The sequence below is a fragment of the Eschscholzia californica genome, unplaced genomic scaffold (genome assembly GCF_041429995.1).
Source record: "Eschscholzia californica isolate CP2 unplaced genomic scaffold, dmEscCali1.0.p SCAF_1, whole genome shotgun sequence".
In the NCBI taxonomy this organism is placed as follows: domain Eukaryota; kingdom Viridiplantae; phylum Streptophyta; class Magnoliopsida; order Ranunculales; family Papaveraceae; genus Eschscholzia; species Eschscholzia californica.
The window spans coordinates 9,340,127-9,359,693 of record NW_028238198.1 but is presented as its reverse complement, the minus strand read 5'-3'; the positions used below and the strand labels follow the sequence as shown (position 1 = coordinate 9,359,693).

The following is a 19,567-nucleotide window of genomic DNA, read 5'->3' as shown; positions in this document are numbered from 1 at the left end:
GTTTGATTCTCTATGCATTAGATTTAGATCCTCCAAATGCTAGGGCAGGCTCTAAATATTACATGTTTGGTTTCCTCTTTAGTTAAATAGTTTTCTTTGTTTACATGTTTTTCATAAGTGCCTTATTTCTAATTACATATTATTTTGTTAATATTTGTTAGGACATGATTCATGTGAGTCTCCAGAGCAAGGGCGGAGCTAGGATTCAGACATATCCCTGGCTAGCTAAAAACATTCATGATTCATGTGAGGATAATTGAAGCTTGAATTAAGGTTGATGTGGGTTGCATGGAAATCAGGTTGATATGGGTTGCATGGAAATCAGGTCCTTATCAAATGTTCACTTGGAAGTTGGAAAAGGTGATTTTGACTGCCCCATCCCTTGTAAATTAACTAGGTATTACCCGTGCCTCCGGCACGGACTATATTCGATATTCTAACATAAGAAAAGGGGAAAGTAGACAAAGATAGTAAATATTAAAAGAAACATTGTTAATGGAGAAGGAATGATTGCAGACAAATAATCCATAAATATGGCTTACAATTTTACAAACCCAACCATAACAACAGATCTTTTATCCAATTACAACAAAATTCAAACCAAGAAAAAAAGGGGAAAACCCACAGACATTTCATTCCAACATAAAAAAATCATCCATTTTTTCAATCCCTATAATTTCAATCAATTAATGCCCTAAATGTTTATTCTGTTGGCCAGTTCTCGAAGGTCCCCTGAATGATATTCATTTTTTTATCAATTCACCAGCCATCTATTTGGTGTGGTTTCATGTTTCACCACACTTTGGGCTAAGAAGTGGCAACTTAGCCTATGGAGATGCCATGGACACCACGTAACTTGGTAGTACAAGTGAGTTAGTTAAGCTATTGCCATCTCTTGATCGTGCTCAAGCAATGTTTGTGCCACCACAATTTTCTGATTGTACACTGCCCAAGCTCTACGAGTCTTCATATTTGGACTCTGGTTGACATAACTCTCACATAGGGACTTGCTTGATTAAGTTACCTAGTTACAGATGATGAAACTACTGCCACTATGGTTTATGAGAAGGAAAAATTCAAAAGGTAGTAACAGTTCATCAACTATTATATGGTGGAGAGGTAGCAGCAAGAAAGGATAGAGGAGAGACAGACCAAGAGCTTCCTCGTGATGAAATAAGTTGTCATCAAACATGAAAATGACATAGATTTGCTGACCTAGATTCATATCAAACAAAACCTTATTAAAAAACATATGTACACCTAACCACATAAAACACATGTGGCATCATTGTAGAAGGAAAATCAATTATAATATAATTGTTCTTTTGTCGATATGAGAAAGCACAAGTAAGGTTCTTACCGAGGGCAAAATATTGATGGTGGCATCCTGCCCTCCAACATCCTCGATCGTCACCATAAGCTATACATTTCGAGATACATCTTCAAGGTTTTATTGTGTAGAATCCTTTGCATGTTGGAATATTGTAAGTAGACAATTTTCCCTCTTATCTGTGTTGGTTTTCACGAGGAAGCATAGTATGAGATCACCGATATAGCCTGGTTTAAATCCACCTCAAATAATAACATGATACAAACAACTGAGCATGAAAGTTTGCAGACCAAAGAAAAAGGAAAAAGAAACCACTGAGTAAAGTTGTGGTGAGTTACAAATTCAGTAAAAGCTTAATTAAGCTCCAACATTGCACTTTGTGTTGAAAGCTTTCTGAAATGGCTTCCCCAGTTCAATAAGCTCCTCTTTTTCCAAGTGGTTTTCCAAATGACTTCCCTATTCAAAGCTTTGAATCTCACCGTGCGGTTTGTGAGAAGGCCGGATATTTCACTTGCTTGCATCTTATGTTTCTAGGTCTAAAATAACGTCTCAAATTTGTTTTCTAAATCATGAATATTATTCTCGTTCACAAAAGTTCTAGCATGTACAGTTTAATTTGGTGTTCCTGCGACCCATATTTGTTCATTATATGATCAATGCAAAACATCAAAGTTCAGATTTAAACAGAATGATAGTAACAGTAATCTTGAACATTTAAGCAAAGTTTGTTTCCAGGTTTGTTGGTTTAGTTTAACTACCTGATAGTTGTTGGCCCAATCGCCTACCAATCCCAGAGCCATGTAAGGTCTGACACCACTTTTTGGACACTCGCTCATCCTTATCACATCCCATTTATTTGAGGCCAACCTTCAAAAACAAAATTTGTTTCTAAGTTAGTGAGGAATAAGTTATTTGTACTTGGAAAGACTACAAATTCAGAAGACTAAGATCATGAAATAAAACTGGAACCCGCTTGAGGATTTCCTGAAATTCCTCATTTAGCTTCAGTTATTATCAGGGAACAAATATTAACTCGTTACTCTGAGAACAATAGAATATGACCCTCCGATGCTAGTCCACTAACCCAACACAATAAGAAGACGAAAAAACATTTGCAACAGAGAAAAAATCAAGTTAATTAGTACAAGATCAAGGATTTTACCACAAGTCCAGTCGGGGCAGCCGTTGTAGTTATGGGACACCGCCATACACGGAGAATATCATAAGTAAGGTTTTGATTAGGTCTAATTAGCAAATATGCATGTTATTACTTCTCAATTATGTCTCTTGGCATATTTTTCATGTTTCCAACGGATGTGACCACACCCTTTGCATAATCGTTGATAAAATAAAAATTATAAAAGAGAAGATAATAACAATAAGACAGTAATAATAAGTCAATCAAATGACTTGATTACTAAGACATGACTTTGTGCACCTAACACGTTATATCAATGTCACCAACAGACCCGTGTCTGAATCTATGTTACTTTAGTTACAAAAAAGTTATTTCGAACCACAACAGTAATATCAAGAGGCGTGGCATAAATCTGCACGAAAGCTCAAAAGCTAACACTACATCTAAGAAATAGTTGTCAAACCTGATTAAATATAGCATTCTACTGTATCTCTGTTCATCTCTTCTTCAATTATCTCATTGCGTGACCACTATTACTTTCACAGCATATAATATATCCTCTTTTGGTACAAAACTAAGTGCTTCTCCTAGACGAGCAAAAGCACTATTGACGCATTCTCTCCATTCCACCTACAACATAGCATGAAATGTTAAAGTCAAATGAAGTTCAAAATAACCAAGCATCGGAGGTAATAGATATGCTAGCACAAATTGAATCAAGCATTGAGGAAAAATTAATAACTCATTCAACAAAAATGAAAAAATCCAGAATCATAAAAAAAAAATTACATTCTACACGGGAAAACGAAATCAACAAAAATTAAATGAAATTACAACATAACTGTAATGAAGTGGGACATAAAATTATATGAAGGAATGTAAAGCAAGATAGTTTCCAAGAACTATGATGAGGGTTCATGTGGTTGTTTGTCACTACTAACTACTAAGAGTGGAAGAACATGGCTCATAAAAGCAATAACTGAATTTTTTTATCAAAGACTACAATTGTTTGTCGCGTTAAAGAAGATAAACGCATAAATAGACTATTAATGACTCACAAGTCATAACAACTTTTCTCATCTCATGATATATATATCTAACTTTTTTCATCTTATGGGATAAAACCTCAGCTATATTAAGAATCCACTATTAAAAGCATAGCTAACAAATAGCGGAAAAGCTACGTCCATAACAAAAACACCTATTCTTTCTTATCATTTTCAAACTTGAATGACTGAATATATATATATATATATATATATATATATACATGTATATATCCAAGTTCTAGTGCAAATGCTTTACAAATTCTGGTCATATGTAGTTCCTGATCTCTCCAACTGTAACAAAAAAAGGGTAATGTACTGAGGTCGGCTAAGAATTTTATCGAACACCAAGTGTGTGTCAAATGTCTGAGTTATTACCGGTAATAGTAGCAGCGAAACCCAGCGACTTCTTCCGCTGCAACAAAATTATTAAGAAACCAATTCATATCAGAAGAGAGGTCAATACGTCAATTCAAATTGGTAGAAACCCGAATAGTTCCAAACATACATCATTTCTCAAAACTCACAAGTATAGGTAATTCTAATTAATATCGGAAATACTGCTTTGCGGCAAAGAAAATTGTTCACCTACTAACTCACAACATATTGCAAAACCAGAATTAATAAATGTGTCGCACATGTTACAAGTTACTCACAGCAGAATGCCAAATTTTTACTGAACTGTAAAAGCGAGACATTTTGATACCAGACTATTATATAGTTACAGTACTCTTTCTGAAATTTATAGAAAATATTCACGACATTGAAAACTTTTTAGGTTTCAGTCCCAAATCTTGTAATATTCGAATCCAACAGAAAAGATAACAAACCCGAACAAAAATTTAGATCAATCCAAAGTCGAGAATCAGACTGAACTGCCCTAAACTTTTGCCTACATAATTTTGTAATATATCAAAGAAAAAGAATTGGAGCAAACCTAAATCGATTGTGATTCAAAAAAGGGGTATTTAGCGTTTGGGTCAAGGATAAGTACCGGCATTAGCGTTTAGGTCACAAGTTTGTCCGTTATAGCCTTTGGGTCACGGACTAACAGTTGACCGCGTTGACCGTCTACGAAAACTAACTACCGTTTCAATTCAAAAACGCTAACGGCGTCACGCTGACGAGTTAACGGTCGTCTGCTGACGTCATGTGACCGTTTTTTGAAATTGATCTGGATCGTCCAAATGAACGATCCAGATTACTCACAAATCATACCGTTTTTTCCCAAATCTTTTAAATACTCTTCTTCCCTCTTATTCATACCTCAATCTCATCATCTAATTTCAACAAGTAAATTGTGTTTTTTTTTCTTCAAGTTAGGAGTCTGCTAACATCAACATCAACATCAATTGGAGTTAAGAGAGAAATAACAAATATGGAATCAAAGAAGCAATTGGTAAGTTTTATTTTTTCTGCCATTTTTGACCCAAATACTAACATTATGCACAAACAGATGTACCAATGCCTAATTTATACTTAATTTTCAGATATGTCAATTGTGTGATCAAGCTTCACATTCTGCAATTTCCTGTTGTTGGATGTACTCTAAGTGCTCCAAGAGAGGATGCCCTGGTATTAGAATGCTATTGCAATTTGAAGGAACACTTGTTAAGGGAAAAAAATACCTAAAATGTCAATTTCCTTCATGTGATGGATTCCAATGGTTAGATGAAGCTCTTGCAAATGCAAATGGGTCATCTTCATTCTCAAAATGCTACTATTGTGGTGATGATGATCATAAAGCAAGAGACTGCCCATGGGATGGATGCCCATGTCCTAAACAAGGATGCAAGGGTATGATGCATATAGGGATATCACATTCACATGAAAATGAAGGGAAAAAGTTTGTGAGATGTGAAAAGTGTGAAAAGTTTGAGTGGTTGGCAGATGCAATTGCCAAACATGAGGCAACCACCAAGCAACAATCCTTGTTGAGAGGGAAAGGCATGCAAACACCAAGTCTACATATGGATGAATTATGTGAGGAATTTATGAACAAGTCAAAGATGCCCAAGTGCTGCTACTGTAACTCATTTGAACATCATGGAAGTAATTGTCATATTTTGCTTACTAGATGTGTTAGAAATTCATGTAATGCAGAAATGAAACTAGGAACTAGTGGCAGAGCTCATAGCTATGGAAAGAAGTTTTTTTCATGCACTAAACCATCATGCTCTGGATTTATGTGGCTTGAAGATGTATTGAAAAATCAAAACAAATGAATATGTTATGAACTACAATATGAAAATGCATTCAAAAGTTCTAACATCAATATTACTTCAAAAGTTATAACATTAGTATCAAAATGCATTCAAAAGTTATAACATCAATATTACTTCAAAAGTTATAACATCAGTATCAAAATGCATTCAAAAGTTATAACATCAATATCCATTGAAATACTAACATGAAAGAAACCATTGTGACCATAGTAACATAACATCCCATTTCAAAAAACAACCATCAAGAAACCATTAACTACACAAAATACTTAGGCAAGTTTTGGAGTACATACCCATTTAGTCATCAATGACAAATGTCTTCCCATTCAGAGCAGGATTACTTCTGAAACCAATTCTTCCACTTCTGCGCACAGGAGCCAACTTTTGTTTTTTGTTTTGATTCCCTTGTGATATCTGTGATTGTTGTGTGATCTGAGACTCTTGAGTTGTCTGGGTGAAGGTTTGAGATGGTTCAACTGACTCAATAGCATTACCTCTACCAACTGATCCACTGCCCCTACTCAAACCAACTAAACCAACTCCCCTTCCCCTACTCAAACCAACTGAACCAACTCCCCTTCCTTGAACCACTCCCCTTCCTCTACTCAATCCAACTGAACCACTGCCCCTACCCATTCCAACTGAACCACTGCCCCTACCCATCTCAACTGGACCACTGCCCCTACCCATCTCAACTGGACCACTGCCCCTACTCAACTCAACTGGACCACTGCCCCTACTCAACTCAACTGGACCACTGCCCCTACCAATCCCAACTGAACCAACTCCTCTACTCAAACCTCTGCCACTGCCCCTAGCAATCCCATCTGAACCAACTCCTCTAGTCATACCTGTGCCACTGCCCCTGCTCAAACCTCTGCCACTGCCCCTTCCTCTACCACTAGATTCACCATTAACTTGTCTAGTCTGATTCCTTATATGTGGGCCTTCATATGGACCAGTTCCAGCAGCTGAAACTGTATTAGCTGGTGCACCTTTGCAAGTACTCCTGTTGTGACCATATTCTTTACACTTTCCACACATTTTCCTATCTCTTACAACTCCATTTTGCTCATCTCTGTCTCTTCTTCTCTGAGTTCTTGGTCTTCCTGCTGGTCTTACAAGGGGTGGTGGCTTCACATTGTATGTTGGCTACACAAGTAACCTTAAAGTGAGTACACAATAGAGTAAGAGTTATAACATAAGATAAGATGCAAATGAGTACACAATAGAGTAAGAGTTATAACATAAGATAAGATGCAAATGAGTACACAATAGAGTAAGAGTTATAACATAAGATAAGATGCAAATGATTACCTCTCCCCATTCTGATGTATGGTTTAATGGTTCAATGTGATCCTGGTAGCTTCTCCTATATGCACTCACAGTGTGTGATTCATCCACATACCTGTCAAAACAAGAAACAACATATTAAGAACAACCACTAAGTCTATAAATTCAAACTTACTTCATAACATTAGAAACAACATATTAAGAACAATGATATTATAAATTCAAACTTACTTCATAACATTAGAAAGACCATAATTTGGAAGAATCACTGCAATAGCATGAACACATGGGATTCCAGACACTTGCCAAGCACAACAAGTACATGTCATCTCTTGCAGGTCAACCTTCCATGACATCTCCTTGTAATCATCAACTTTCCATTTTGTCTCTGTGGATGGCTCAGTCTGATACAAGTGGTAATTCTTCTTATGAGCATTTATAACCTTCTTCACTCTAGGAACCATATCATTCACATCCCACTGTCTCCCCTTCATTTTCCTCTCATAAAACAATCTCATTACCATACACTGATATGCATCCACAAACTTACATATTGGTTTAGCTCTTTGCTCAAGAATCCAAGAGTTGAAAGACTCTGAGAAGTTGTTAGTAATGTGATCACATTTTGATGTTGTATCAAAATGTGATCTTGCCCATTGAGATGGGTGTTCTCTGTCCATCCATTGCCTTGCTTCTTTCTTTGCCTTCTCTAGCTCTTCCATTTGTTTCTTGAACTCACTTTTGCTATAAGTCTTTGCAGCCAACCAAGTAATAGTCTCAAGGTTTGAACCAGGGTGATATCTCTTAAAGTTCTTATACATATGTCTGAAGCAGAATCTGTGGAAATGATTCACCTCACCAAACACATCATTTACTGACTCAATCAAACCCTTTTGTCTGTCAGAAATGATTGTTAGGGGTTTTGGATGTAGCTTCAGATAACCAGCTACAGTCATAAGAAATGTAGTCCATGTCTCTCTGCATTCATTCTTGCATATATAAATAGCAATAGGAAACATACCATTGTTAGCATCAAGTGACATTATGCTAAGACACATACCCTGATACTTCCCCTTCAAAAAACAACCATCTAAACCTAAAATAGGCCTACAACCCCTAACAAATCCATCTAAACTTGCTTTATAGGCAATACACATAGCTTTGAACTGCTCAGTTCTGTCATCTCTGCTACAGGAGGCTATTGAACCAGGGTTTGACAGAAGTACCTGCATACAACATTCTGGTGCCATCCTGTAAGACTCCTCAAAACTACCCAAGATCTTCTCCATGCATTTGTGCCTAGCCAACCAAGCTGTCCAATATGAGATCCTTACATGATGCCTTCTCAAGATGATCTTTCTGATGTCTTTGGGTTTATGCTCAATGTTTTCCCTCAGATCTTCAAGTATCTTATCTGCCACCCACTTGCTGTTTGCCATGGGATTTTTTAAATCCCTAAGCCCTTTACAAGTGTGTCTTAAAACACCAGTCCTAAGCCTAAAGGTTTGTTGGTCTGGCAGTACAGAGCAATACACTCTCCACTCACAGTCTTTATCTTTACACTTATACTCTTGTTGAGTTCTGTGATTCCTTACTTGAGCTGTCACAAACTTCTTTGAGATGGAGTAAGCTCTTATAAAATTTCTACAGTGGGTCACACTCTGCCATTCCATACCAATGAATAACTCATCTGTCTCTGTGTCTGTGTCTGTGTCATGTGTTCCCTCATCATACACATCTTGTGATCTACTCACAAAGTCTTCATTAAACAAATCTTCTCTATCAGAATCTCCTCCTATGTACTCATCTTCATCATCTGCATCTGTGGGAACAGATTCTTCACCATCACTACTTCTTCCAGAATGGTATTCCTCCTCAGGTTCAATACCATCATCTTCATCATCTTCAACACCACTATCTAACACATTTGTATGTGAACCTCTTCTAGCAACTTGATCTTCACACCTTTTAGCAAAATCTATGATAGGAAGCCAATCTAACTCTTCCTCAGACACATAGTCAATGCTCTTGCCCTTTCTTTTGCTTTGTTTACCCAAACCCTTATTGTTTACTGTTTCTTTTGAGGTAGACCCCACCATTTTTCTGCAAAGTTATTCATGATATAACAATACAAAAGCATTGAAACTTACAACCACATTCACAACCACACATAATAAACAATACAAAAGCACAGTGACAGAATTTCAAAGTTACAAACATGGAAAACAGTGAAAGTGTTTCAAAATTACTAAGTTACTAAACCTTTTCCATATGGTAAGTGTTACAAACATGGATGACAGTAAGGTAAATGTGTTTACAAGGCAGTAAGTGTTACAAACATAGAAGTAATTTTGAAATTAGGTTACAAACATGGTAAAACAGTGAAAGTGTTTCAAAATTACTAAGTTACTAAACCTTTTCCATATGGTAAGTGTTACAAACATGGTTTACAAGGCAGTAAGTGTTACAAACATAGAAGCAATTTTGAAATTAGGATACAAACATGGTAAGACAGTAGGTTAATCATTAAGCTCTTCAGCAATCTAAACCCTAAACCTACATCCAGAGAGAGAAAGTTCGAAATCTTGGAAATTATTAGGTAACAAACATGGTAATCATTAGGTTAATCTAAGTAGAAATTAGGTTAATCATTCATATGGAAATTAGGTTACAAACATGGTAAACATGGTAAAGTTCGAAATTTTGGAACAGTTCTAAATAGAAAGATTAGGTCAAAAATTCACATGAAAATCGATGAACACTTACCTTACTGCCTTGTAAACCCTAGAGTTTTGTCTTCGAAGTAAACAGAGAACCTCGCACGAACATGTAACCAGCCGAAAATTGAGTGAAATCGAGTGAAATCGCAAGAACCCTAAACCCCCAAATCGAGTGAAATCGCACAAACCCTAGGATCCAACCAAAATCCCCAATTCTGTCGCGGGAAATAGATTAAGAAAACCCACCCTTTTTTGTTTTCAATCTCACCGTCCATTCATAACGAATCCAGGCCGTCGGATTCATTCCGTCAAGCTAACGGAATTAGGTTAGGTTTTTCGGTAATTTATATTTAATAGTTAGGGTAAAACAGTAATTTCGGGTGAATTGAAACGGTAGTTAGTTTTCGTAGACGGTCAACGCGGTCAACTGTTAGTCCGTGACCCAAAGGCTATAACGGACAAACTTGTGACCTAAACGCTAATGCCGGTACTTATCCTTGACCCAAACACTAAATAACCCTTCAAAAAACAGCTAACAATAACCATAAAAATTTAGGAGAAATCAATTGGAAACCCATATTTAGATTCTAACCTAAAATCAATTTCCATTTAAATTATGAGCAAAAAGAGTTCATATATAAAACATTTGAACATCAAATAACCTTAACTCTAAAAATCAGAAATATACCTGTCGTCATCTTGATTCCGCTAACGTTGAAATCAAAAGCATAGAAAGACTGTAAGAGAGGGAGAGTTGGTTGGAATCAAGGAAATCCAAATCAACTCACGAACAAATAGGATTTAGAATAAAACTAATAGCTGTCATCGTTCTTCTGAACCCTGAAATGATAACTATAGAGAAAGATAATCAGTGATAATGAGAACCCTAATGGCACTGATGTGAAAATAATAATTAGAAAAAAGAAAAACTTAAAGTAGAATGAAATCAAAGAGTCCATACTTAGGGTTACTGGGCGGTAGAGAAAGAAAAATCAGAAAGTAGGGCAAAATAAGAATGGTATGTTTAGAGGAAAATAAAACAGATAGAATGTGAGCGGATGAAAGTGGAAGTCTGGAAGAGTTGGGAAATAAAACGATCACAATTTAATGTTGTTGGGATTCAAGTTTGAGACTCCTTCGAATTTAAATAGGAAACATTAACTTTGTCCTAATCAGATTGCATTCATTTTGTCCTAGTCAGCCAAAGCAAGCTCTGTTTTGTTATATAGACTAGAAATAACCCGTGCCCATAGGGCACGGGTAGTTTTGTCAAGCACATCTTTAAGAAATCGTAACAAAACGAAGATCCAAATAAAACTGAATTAATATCATAAATTTACATCATCAAGATATATAAGAATAAAAAAAAGTACAAAAACAAAACAACATTATACCAAAAGGTAAAACTAATTGTACATATGATACTCCTGTGCCATATTTGATCTTAAACATGTGAAAACCTAAATTAGCATACAAAGAATGTCCTCACAAATTCAAACAGACTCCTGAAAGCTAACAAATAGGTCTTTTTTATTGCATCCACGTGAAATATAGCATAGAAAGAAGAAACTGTAACATTGCATTCATTTGAGTGGTGGCGTTAAAGATATAAATTCAAGAGCGTGAGAAGAAAATGTTTCATGTGTCATATTAATTACAAAACATTACCTAGACATGACACATTAGTTGTTGCAGAGGTACAATATAACCTCACACTTGGATACCATCCATGTTAAGTGACAATTGCCTAATATTAAACCACAATACATTAACCAAGCACTTTAGCCACAAATGAAAACATGACAATCACCTAACAAAAAACACTTCCTAGTTTCGGAGAATAGATACAAAAAGGAAGGAAGACAAAAAGGCAGATTACTAAGAAAGACAGTAAATAAAAAAAGAGGAGAATATTTGTCAACAACTAATCAGAGCTCATTTAGCTATCATTTCTGTTATCTCTTCATGTTTCAATCCTTAAGTGGTGAAATACATTGGGAGCGGAGAAGGCCAATAGCGTGGAATAGAAAGTCAAACTTATAACTGTTACGAGACAGAAAATTAGTTTTTAATATGAGATGAAAGGACCTCAAAATATAAGTTATGGCGAGTAATGTGAACCAACCACCAATAACTAAAGATGAAGAATGAAGCATATACCTTCTTGTTCAGTGAAAAAGCAGAGATAGTAAAATAGTTAGGCATTCATCACCTTCTGATTAATTAATACAGATCAAAGATAGAGAGAATTAGAGAAAGTGATAACAAAATAAGATATGGCGAGTAATGTGAAATTGTGAACCAACCACCAACAACTAAAGATGAAGAATGAAGCATATACCTTCTAGAACAGTGAAAAAGCAGAGATAGTAAAATAGCTAGGCGCTATTCACCTTCTGATTTATTAATACAGAGCGACAGATCAAAGATAGAGAGAATTAGAGAAAGTGAAAATAAAATAAGATTTAAGACAACATTAGTATCACGTGGATACATTATGTGATCTCTACTTCACGTCCAACACTTTGTCGCTTTCTGTCTCATTAAACTATTAGTCACCAACAAACAAAAACACCTCAAAATCACCGATGCAAACTTACCAGATTGCACATGTGAAGAAACAAATTTTTTCCTCGGAAAAGCTGAGTACAATTACATAACAAGTTACACATAATAAGCAATGTCAAAGAGGTCTAAGGGGTCAACTATAAGCAACTATGTTCCTCTCAAGAGATCAAATTTGTTCTTAGAAAAAGCCGAGTACAATTACATGACAAGTTACATATCTCTAAGTTAACTGCACCTGATAAGCAATGTCAAAGAGGGCTCCAAGGGGTAAACTATGAGCAACTATGTTCCCCTCGAGAGTACAAAGTTTGTTCCTAGAAAAAGCCGAGTACAATTACATAACAAGTTACATATCTCTAAGGTACACGTAATAATAAAAGATCAAAATCAATATTAGAAGAACAAAAATAAAATCAAGTAATGACCAAAAACTGATAAATTAAAAACCAAAATCAGTTGCTAACCAAATTCATTTACTAAGTACTCTATATATGGAGCGTTATGTTGGAGAATCAAACGACCAATCACTAAAAAAACAAATAAAAGTCTAACAAAATATAAGTTGGTTATGTATGAAAGTTGAGAAGAGACTAATATATTCAGACAATTACCTTGAAAAACATTGGTTATGTGTAGCTGATGCACCCGAAAAGGTTGCACACCCAAGCGGAGGTATCAAGTAGTAATCCGGCAAAGCCGGGATCGATCCAAGGATAGGAAGGCAATTTGGATATCGAAGGGTCTTATCCCTCGGTCTAGATATTAAAAGCTAACTTAGACTAAAAGGAGAAAACAAAGACAAATGGGGGGCTTTATAATGAAATAAGCAACAAAGAAGAAAGCAAGTAAAACAAACTAAATTATCAATGTAAACGGGCGAGAGAGATTCGAGAGAAGAGTCGAAGGAACAAGAGTCGGGAAGCAACAAAAGTCGGGAGACAAATAAGTGAGCGAGGTGTCGAAGTCCGGGAATCCATGATAATAATCCTATAACTATGTACGGTCCAATCGAATGGATTGATGTAAATCTAGTCTCGATTCCTAAGGTGGACGTTCATAAGCACTACGTATGTCCGGAGATAATACTTAGTCAAACAAACTTCCTAAACGATTAAAACCGAATCATCGAAAATGTCATCTAGTCGCCTAACTATGTGAAGTGCATGACAAGATACATGAAATTTGAATCTAGACTACGATCGATATCGATCACTTTGCCTAATCGATTAACTATGCGAAGTACTTGATAAGACACATGAAAAACGATTGAAACAAGTAATCAAAATAAGAGAACATCAATTTATTATCAAAACATTAAATCATCACATAGATAATCACAAATTCATCACATTTCATCTCATCAACGACACACTTGATTTAGCTAACATGGTGATAAGTAATAAATGAAAAGAAGATGATGAGAAATCCCCCTTTTTCGATGTAGTTCGAGGCTAGGTTCGTCGGAAAATATGAGTAGATGAGGTTCAGCCGATCTCCCCTTAGCAAATTTCTGGATTTCCCCTTAACAGTGCATGATGGGTGTCCCCGAGTAAAAATCAGATCTCCCCTTAAAAATCAACATCATCTTCTTCTTTTAAAACCCACCACCATTAAAGCTTCACCAAGCTTTCTCTCTCTAAGCAATTTTCAACCAAAATCAAATCAAACCACATGGGAAGCAAGCCAAGGATGAGGGGAACAAAAGCCCTAAGGTTTCCGGTCAAGAAAGTGACCAGAAAGTATAGAAAAAAACCGGCCAAAGAAATGAAGATTCCGGCCAAGAACCATGAAGGTCCGGCCAGCAGCTCCCGTGCACGTTCCTGCCGTCCCGAGCTGGTAGCTGCTGTCCCGAGCATGTCCGACCTGCAGCCGCGTCCGTGAGAGATGTCCGAGTTGCAGCCCGAGCTCGCGGTTTGCAGCTGCTGCTGCTTCCTCGCTGTCCTGCGCGTGCTGCTGCTGCTGGAAGCTTCCTCCCGAGCTCGGGAAGCTTCCCGAGCAGCAGCTCTGTCCCGTGTAGCAGCTCCCGTGCTAGCAGCCTTCCCGAGCTGCTCTTGTTCCGGCCAAGCTTAGGCCGGCCTAGGTGATGGCCGGCCTAGCTTGGCCGGCTCCCTCTTCTTCTCTCTTGCTCTCTTTCAAACCAAACTCTTGTCTTGAAGAACACCCAAAACCCTAGTTTCCTCCTTGCCTCTTTTTCTCTCTCTTGCTTGGGGAAGAAGATGAATAGTGCCTCTCCCTTTCTCTCACTTGTGTATACCCAAACCCTAGACTTAGTCAAGTTTGACTAAGTCTTGGGCTATTTTGACTTAGACTTCTTTAAGAGGTGCTCATAGAAATCTTCCTTGCTTTCTCTTCTTTGGGTTCTTGGTTATGGGTTGGGCTTTGGCTCTCATCTGGAAATCAAGGGGAGTGCCTTCAAGGAAAGACTTTGGCTTCTTTCTTTTGTAACTTCCCCGTCCGAACTCCGAATTGAATTCCGTTTTCACCGTCGAACTCGTCATTGACTTCACTTGTTGTTTGACTTCTGACTTTGACCAAAATGACCAAAATACCCCTGGTGCTCTTTTCTTCCATTTTGCCGCATAAGATGAAAATGTGATAATTCGCTCTCTTTATTCCGAATTACACGCCAAACCACAAATAAACTACCTAGCAATAAAAACACATAAATAATTAAAAATAAAACTCAAAAAGAACTAACTCATCAAAGTTAAGTGACCTAAATGTGGCATTTTCACGCCACATCAGTAGCCACCAGCTACATCAATCAAACATATGTTGATCAAACAAAAGATGTCTTCTTTGCAACCAAAGCCTACCATAAAGAAATTATTCGAAATTAGATTCATCCCTAATACGTAATATAGAGAAGGAGAGATATCTCAATTATTGAATGAAGAAAACAAACATACCATACTCAAACAAATTTAACCTTGCAATAAAGAAGTAAAAACTTAAAAATTAAAACCTGACAAACCCCTAAATGGGGATGTGGTTACCTCTAAAAAAAACAAATATACGAAAACCTTGTATTAGTTGATTCCTCAAGATGATGTATTCAAAGATTCTGAAAGAAAAAACATAATATAATCAAGAAAACTATATTATAACCTAACCACACAAAAGATTGAGGTTCAAATCTTCTTTTAAGTACAAAGGAGGTTAAAAGTTATACTAAATGAACAGAAAACCTTCTTGATCACTTATCTCAATATGATTCAGTAACAACTTACGTCTTACCTGGTAAAATCAAACACTATACAAAATTGAAAGTTATACACAACAGTACAACACCAAATCTACAACTGAAAGAACAAGAACATGCACTCATACTTCTGAAACACAAATCAAGTGAAATATTACAAATCATTTTTTTTATTAATAAGAAGATAAGCATGATGGAAAATTTATTCAATGAAATATTAAAATATGAGTGTGTGTTTGTGTGTGTGTGTTTTTTTGTGTGTGTGTGAGAGAGAGAGAGAGAGAGAGAGAGAGAGAGAGAGAGAGAGAGAAAGGAACATATTCAGGTGAAACCATTGAGGCCTTGAAATGGATGAGATCATTTAGAAAATATCAGTGATGGAGTGAAAGAAACCACAGAGACAGTATGAAAGTACAACCCTGGAAGTTGAACAGTGAAAACAACAAAATGATACAGATACCCACTTAAAAGTCGTTTCAAGAAAATGAAAGAGAGATAAAGGGGGTTATTAGGGTATTAATTAGAACCGTTACAGAGAGGAACGGTTACAATTTAGTTATGAGAAATAAAAGTTATTAGAGAGAGAAATTAGATGGTTAAATTGATTTCTGTGAAGGGGTTAAATTGTGGAGAGGAAGATATTAGAAAGAGAAATAATTGATATTAAGATGGAGAGAGAGAGAGAGAGAGATTACTTAAATTAATGACAGGAGTTACCAAGGGATTATTAGTATGATCCAATGGCCGCCCTCTTATCGTACTCAAAAGAACGGTCATGATTTATATAACAGATTCTCAACGTTAATCATAATTAAGATAATCTAAAGGTTGATTCACTGTAGCTGACGTCATTGCTTAAAGGTTTTATTTACTTTCCCTCGTTTGGTGGGTGATTAAATTAGGGTGGGTAACGGATTTAAGGGTGTAGATCTTATCAAAAACACAACGGACGACCGGATTTGTGTTTTGCTTAATTCTCTTGAGTCATTAAGCTTTTTTTTTTTCTTTCTTCTCTGTGAGGAGTAAATACTTATAGTTACAAGAACAGAGAAAGCTAAAGACAGAGAAAGAATCTCCTTCATCAACTCATCCACTTCATCTTGTTATCAACTATCATAGAAAGAAAATAAGATTACATTTGGTGATCTTCTCTACTTTATCTTTGATTTTATAACTATGATGTTTATTATGATCATGAAGATATGTATGATGACCATGAGTAGCTAATCAACTTAATCTAGGGTTAGGATGATATTTTGATATGCATGAAAAATGACCTCATTATCACATGATTATCTTTGAGGAGCCTAATCGTTTGATCTATTAATGTTCTAGTATTCAAGTTACGATCTTTTGCTTTACTATCACAAACCGCCTATCTCCAACCTCCATAACTGTCCCTTCACTACTGTCAATCAATTGATGACTAACAATAGTTGGAATGAGAGCTTGATCCAGCAGTTCTTCAATGAGGAAATCAGCAAGGCTATTTTGAGTATCAATCTTCACCAGTCCGCTGAGGACACAATGGTTTGGAATCTCACACCCTCAGGTAAATTCACCATTAAATCCATGTACAACTATATGATTTCTAACAATCAAGATAGAGAAACCATCGATTGGACGTTTATCTGGAACATAAGAACTATCCCTCGAATTAAACTTTTCCTTTGGAAATGTTGTACTACTAGTCTCCCAGTCAAGGATAAAATTGGAAAATATATCGGCAACAACTACAAATGTATTTTCTGTGAGGAACGAGAAACTTTAGCACATGTCCTCTTGCACTGCAACTTCGCAAGAGCTGTGTGGTTCCATTTCAATGTTCGAACGGATGGCTTAGCCTCAGTCCTTGATTGGATCAACAGCTGGCCTTCCCTTGACGATTATACAGTGGCACTTTTTGGGAAAATTATGTGGTTCCTCTGGAAAGCTAGGTGCGACAACTGCTTCGGTAAAAATATCAGCACACCCAAGCAAGTGATAATGAAGATTCAATGCTACTCAACTAGCGTTCAGGAAACACTCACAACCAAACGGAAGGAATCTCGCCCGACTTGGCAACCCCCACCACCACCCTATCATAAAATCAATGTGGATGCATCCTTTGGGAAATACACAGACCCGGCAGGCATAGGTTGCATTATTCATGATCCGAAGGGAGATTTTGTCACCGCTAAAGCAGAACCCATCAGAGGACAGACGGCCGAGGAATGCGAAAGCATGGCGATTCTGAGAGCAGTCCTATGGGCTCAGGAACTTAACCTGGACTACATTATCATCGAAAGTGATAATAAAAATCTAATCCACCACATCCAAGATAGTAACATCAACATCAACTGGCAATCGGTCCAACATATGGCGCAACTTAAAGCTCTCTGCACTACTTTTCAGAACATTCAATTCCATTACAGCCCGAGAAAGACAAACACTCTGGCCGACGCACTAGCAAAGTGGGGGAGGAAAGAAAGGAGGCAACGAACGTGGTCTTCGTTTGTTACCATGAGGCTTGATCTGAAGTTGTAATTTGTTTTTCCTTTCCTTTTCTTGTTCTTCTCAACAAAAAAAAAAAAAAAAAAAAATCTATGCTTCAGATTTGATGTATTATATTTGGGTTGTTTACACTTAATAGTTCATGCTTATTAGTTGATAGATAGTCATTGTGAGTTAGTAATTGATTCAAGGAGTTTGTGATTGTGTATTTGATTTTAATTAGAAATTATCTTCCGAGGTTATAAATCTTGAGTTATTAGAAAGATATGAGTGAATAGGTCATAATTTATGCATGTTAAGGTGGATTCCGAAACCCTAGGTTTTCTCCTAGTAAGTGTCTCTCCATAATTATATTCTTATTGTTTTAATCAAGTTTGCTATTTTCATCATCTCATCACAAAAATCAATTTCAAAAGAAACCTATTAGTTATAGGATTTAGAATAGATTGACTTAGTCTCTGAGGAACGAACCGGTCTTACCGGAAATATTACAACTTGACACCCGTGCACTTGCGGGTGGTGACCTATTTAGGGTAACCTTTCTAGGCCCATCAACACCGTTACTCTCTCTCTTCCATTTCTTTTCTCTCTCCTCCAGCATGTTTTCTCTCTCTGCCACCTCGTTAAAACCAGCCACATCATCGTCTTCACCGGCAGGGTCGCCGGCCGGCCAAATTTCCGGCCAGCGACCTTCAAACTTTTTTTTTCTCTCTTCTCTCTCTCTCTCTAAAAAAAAAATTTAAATTCTCTCCTCTCTCTCTCTCTCTCTCTCTAAACTCCGGCGAAGGGTGTTTCTTTCTCTACAAAACCATAAAATCCTTGCATGTAAAAAAAACTTCTAATTATTCATGTAAGAAATAAATCCAAACTTTGCGACTGAAATCATCGATAAAGCTAATGTCATACTTTTTGTTACTGTTAGATTGTGGTGAAATCGGTCCGCTTATATCGGGGTGAACTAATTGTAGCACCTCTGTAGCTTGCCACGATCTACCTTTAGGAAAAAGATATCGATGTTGTTTTCCATGACACACCCTTCACGTACCTGTACGGCTGTACCTCTTGTTGATGATCAATTGGTGGAAGACCTACCACCATATTCTTTGGTTGAAGAAGCTTTAAGTCACTCAAATTTAAATGATCATAACAGATATGCCATAACCATGAAGAATCATTCTTCATGATTATCTTTTATGATTATTTTTTAGACGATTGCACCCGACATTCATAAAGAAAATAGTCATATCGCTTACATCTAAAACGTTGCATTTTTTTATTTCTCAAAAGGCTGAGATATACCTTTACCTTGTTCATTTTTTTACCATTGCCTCTTATGTCATCCTCTTTTGAATGTTCACCATTCAGCTGGTAGTGCTTGTTCCACGACATTATGATGATTCATACGCTACTCGTGAACCATCATTGAGCTCATTAGTTCATTGACTGAGAAATCATCAAGATCTTTTGATTCTTCAATTGAACAAACTATATGGTCAATTTCGAAGTTATCGACTTTTGATTCTTCAATTGAACAAACTACATGGTCAATTTC

At 36.6% G+C, this 19,567-nt stretch overlaps 1 protein-coding gene and 1 long non-coding RNA gene across 2 annotated transcripts; both read right to left on the bottom strand.

The window, feature by feature from the left end:
* Positions 1-510: 510 nt before the first annotated feature.
* Positions 511-10,853, bottom strand: LOC147563917 (uncharacterized). Its single transcript, XR_015225628.1, has 9 exons — positions 10,714-10,853; positions 10,573-10,604; positions 10,441-10,489; positions 3,893-3,929; positions 2,932-3,098; positions 2,089-2,197; positions 1,361-1,509; positions 1,153-1,215; positions 511-1,052 (listed from the first exon to the last, which is right to left on the bottom strand). It is a non-coding gene; the product is annotated as an uncharacterized LOC147563917 (long non-coding RNA).
* On the bottom strand, positions 5,891-9,940 carry LOC147563918 (uncharacterized). Its single transcript, XM_086641754.1, has 4 exons — positions 9,799-9,940; positions 7,264-9,135; positions 7,057-7,147; positions 5,891-6,891 (listed from the first exon to the last, which is right to left on the bottom strand). The coding sequence occupies exons 2-4, from the start codon at positions 9,129-9,131 to the stop codon at positions 6,037-6,039; spliced, it is 2,814 nt and encodes a 937-aa protein (XP_086497880.1). The 5' UTR covers positions 9,132-9,135; positions 9,799-9,940; the 3' UTR covers positions 5,891-6,036.
* Positions 10,854-19,567: the final 8,714 nt, after the last annotated feature.

Excerpts from the sequence above, each read along its gene's own strand:
- LOC147563918 (XM_086641754.1), bottom strand. The coding sequence starts at position 9,131 with ATGGTGGGGTCTACCTCAAAAGAAACAGTAAACAATAAGGGTTTGGGT. Across the intron at positions 7,148-7,263 it reads GGTCTTTCTAATGTTATGAA|GTATGTGGATGAATCACACA; the intron begins GTAAGTTTGAAT and ends TTGTTTTGACAG. Across the intron at positions 6,892-7,056 it reads ATACATCAGAATGGGGAGAG|CCAACATACAATGTGAAGCC; the intron begins GTAATCATTTGC and ends TTACTTGTGTAG.